The sequence below is a fragment of the Phanerochaete carnosa genome (genome assembly GCF_000300595.1).
Source record: "Phanerochaete carnosa HHB-10118-sp unplaced genomic scaffold PHACAscaffold_682, whole genome shotgun sequence".
Taxonomy (NCBI): domain Eukaryota; kingdom Fungi; phylum Basidiomycota; class Agaricomycetes; order Polyporales; family Phanerochaetaceae; genus Phanerochaete; species Phanerochaete carnosa.
The window spans coordinates 1-2,702 of record NW_006768309.1 but is presented as its reverse complement, the minus strand read 5'-3'; the positions used below and the strand labels follow the sequence as shown (position 1 = coordinate 2,702).

Genomic DNA, 2,702 nt, shown 5'->3' with positions numbered 1-2,702 from the left:
GAACGTGGCTCTATCCATGAATTGCAGAATATAACAGAACATAATAACCAGATCCTAGCATCTGAGACCTAGCCCTATTCCACGAAATTTGCCTCTGTCCATGTGTTTCCACTATGGCCGTGTCCGCGTCCTAACGCGGCAGGAGCTTGACTCGGACGACGCGCTGGTGCAGCTGCACGGCCTAGGGCATTTGGGTGGTGACCGCGGACCTGCCGGCATTACCAGTCCGTACCCGTCCTATAGAGAACTACCGATAGGATAACAGATGACCCAGGCTGAAAAGCATCCTGCCTCCCACAACCGCAACCCAACGCCGTCCCTCCAGGGAATCCGCGCCCATATCAAGGACGTCAGATCCGAGAGGAGACCGACGTAGGCTGCTACGCACATTGCCTTGACGCGTCGCGTGTCACTATCGCTTGGTGTATACGAGATTTAGCGCGAGGGAGAACACGAAGTCAAGGATTTTCTCCCATGTGCACGCGTGCACATCCTTCGCGCGCGATGATGGCCCTGGCCGACAAGACGGATACTACCAACTTCGTTTGATAAACGTAGTCGAAAGGTGAGGTATATAGAGCGGTCCTGAATGCACTCTCGCCTCTCCATAGAACCGCCACATCTGAGCCCGGACATGTTGCCGCGCGTGGTCACGATCTTGACCCTGTTGGCCACAGTCGCGAGGGCTGTCGACCCTTGCGCCACCATAGCCGGCCAAAAATGGACATCTCCCCAGGATGTCAGGACTTGCTTCGCCTCGTTCAAAGTCGACCCGGAAATCAAGGCCAACGTAAGTTCAGTGTCTACATTTCTTTAAGCTTCGCAGTAGTTGATTTTCAGCTTCTAGATCGTCGATGTTGTCAATAAGACATTGGCATTTCACACATCTGTGAATTATGAAATCCTGGCACCGCCGCCGTTCAGCGCAGATGTCCACGAAAACCTATTAGCAGACCTCGCTCGTATCAGCCAACAGGAGTATCCTTCCGATTTTGACCTGCATATCGACATGTCACAGACCCTGAAAAGGCTGAACGATGGTCATTGCGTCTATATTAACGACTGCTATGACTGTATGTCATTCGCCACTATGGCATTGAAGTCGTTCTAATCCGGGCCTGGGTAATTAGCGCTATTCTTGACCTTCTTGCCTCTCCCGTTGGTCCTGCTGACCGACCCAGACGAGTCCCAGAGTGTCCACATTGCCCCAGAAGCCTTTGCTGTGGCTTCTGTAGAGTTCGCGGACGAACTTGACGTCTGGCAGAATGCGCTGCCCGGCGCACTCAAGGGCCAACTAGAGACAGTATGTACTGACTTTCCAGGCTGAGATCCGTTACTCACAACAATACCAGCTCTCTGGCGCCGAGGTCCTCGCAATCAACGGTCAGGATCCATTTGTTGCGGTCGACGCGAACGCACAGACTGCTGGCAGCTTCCAACCGTTTGGTACGCGTCAAAATGGGTGTGTCGCAGCGTCCTGGCATTCTGACCGATGCTAACAGCCTGAGCTACACAGCTTCTTCGCGAGTTATAATCGCGTAGACGCAGGGTGGAGCTACATCATGGGCCAATTTGCCCAGCTGTCACTTCCGTTAAACGATTCGGCGACACTGACGGTCCTTCGGGTCAATCACACGATGCCAGAGACCTTCACAGTAAGTCGAAGCGTGGCAATCTTGCCTTCTGGCAGTACTCAGAGTCTTTGTAGCTCCCTTACCGCTCCCGCATCGGAACAACCGCAGTGCCATGGACCGACTCCACCACATTTCGGCAGAATAATTGTGTTGCTGTCAACGGCACGAACGGCGTGAACTTGAACAACCCCTCAAACCCCCTGCGCAAACGCGATTCGATGCTTCGTCCCGTGGAGAAGTTCCGTCAAAGCCCACCAGCGGCCGCGTCCTTTTCGCGTAAGCAGGCGCGCAGCGTCATGCTCGACTCTACGCCGCTCCAGGACGTCTCACTCCCGCCCGCGCTCACGCCCGCCGGGAACGTCCCAGGCAGCAGCGGTGTCACGGAGTTCTTCCTTCTGAAGGACGGCAGGACCGGTGTCCTCGCGCTGGGCAGCTTTGAGGACACGGGTACTATCGATGACTTTGAGCAGACGCTGCTGACGGGCCTGGTGAACCTGAAGAATATGGGTGCGACGCAGCTGATCGTCGATGTGGTGTGTGCGGTGCGCAATGTCTGGGGCTTCCCGTAGTGACCGTCTGCTACAGTCGAACAACGGTGGCGGCTTCATCTGTGTTGCCCACGTACGCTTGCGTCCTTCTCCTCTCTACGCAGACGCTGACATTCCGCTAGTGGCTCCACCGCATCGTTGGTTCTCACCTCACCTTCATACTCTCTACCTAATTTCCTGGTAGATCGTCGGTCCCAAGCCCACGAGCGTCCCGCAAGCGGGGCTGAACACGACCGCACGCGCCGGTCCGCTCGCACAGCAGATCGTCAAGCAGATCCTAGGTAACCCGAGCATCGACCCGGGCGTGAACCTGCTGTACAACCCCCTCAACTGGTTCTTCCCCGAGAACAACACACAGTTTCCGGCCGACTTTGACTGGCTCGACCCGGACGTACCCAAGGTCATCAACGGGCGGCAGGACGCATTCTCCCTGACGTACGTCCCTGTTCCGAGCTTTCGCGACGGTCCCGTGTAAGTTCTGAGCGTTGGACGCAGGTTGAGCGACGGCTGTCAGCCGTTC

The 2,702-nt window shown here is 56.1% G+C and overlaps 1 protein-coding gene across 1 annotated transcript; it reads left to right on the top strand.

The window, feature by feature from the left end:
* Positions 1–634: 634 nt before the first annotated feature.
* Positions 635–2,653, top strand: PHACADRAFT_33919 (uncharacterized protein; the record flags this gene model as incomplete). The annotated part of the gene is given in 8 exon segments (XM_007403030.1): positions 635–790; positions 848–1,073; positions 1,131–1,303; positions 1,323–1,462; positions 1,517–1,655; positions 1,709–2,167; positions 2,220–2,255; positions 2,367–2,653. Coding segments are annotated over 8 exon segments (1,616 nt in total), but the record flags the coding sequence as incomplete, so codon positions are not given.
* Between the last annotated feature and the right edge of the window lie 49 nt (positions 2,654–2,702).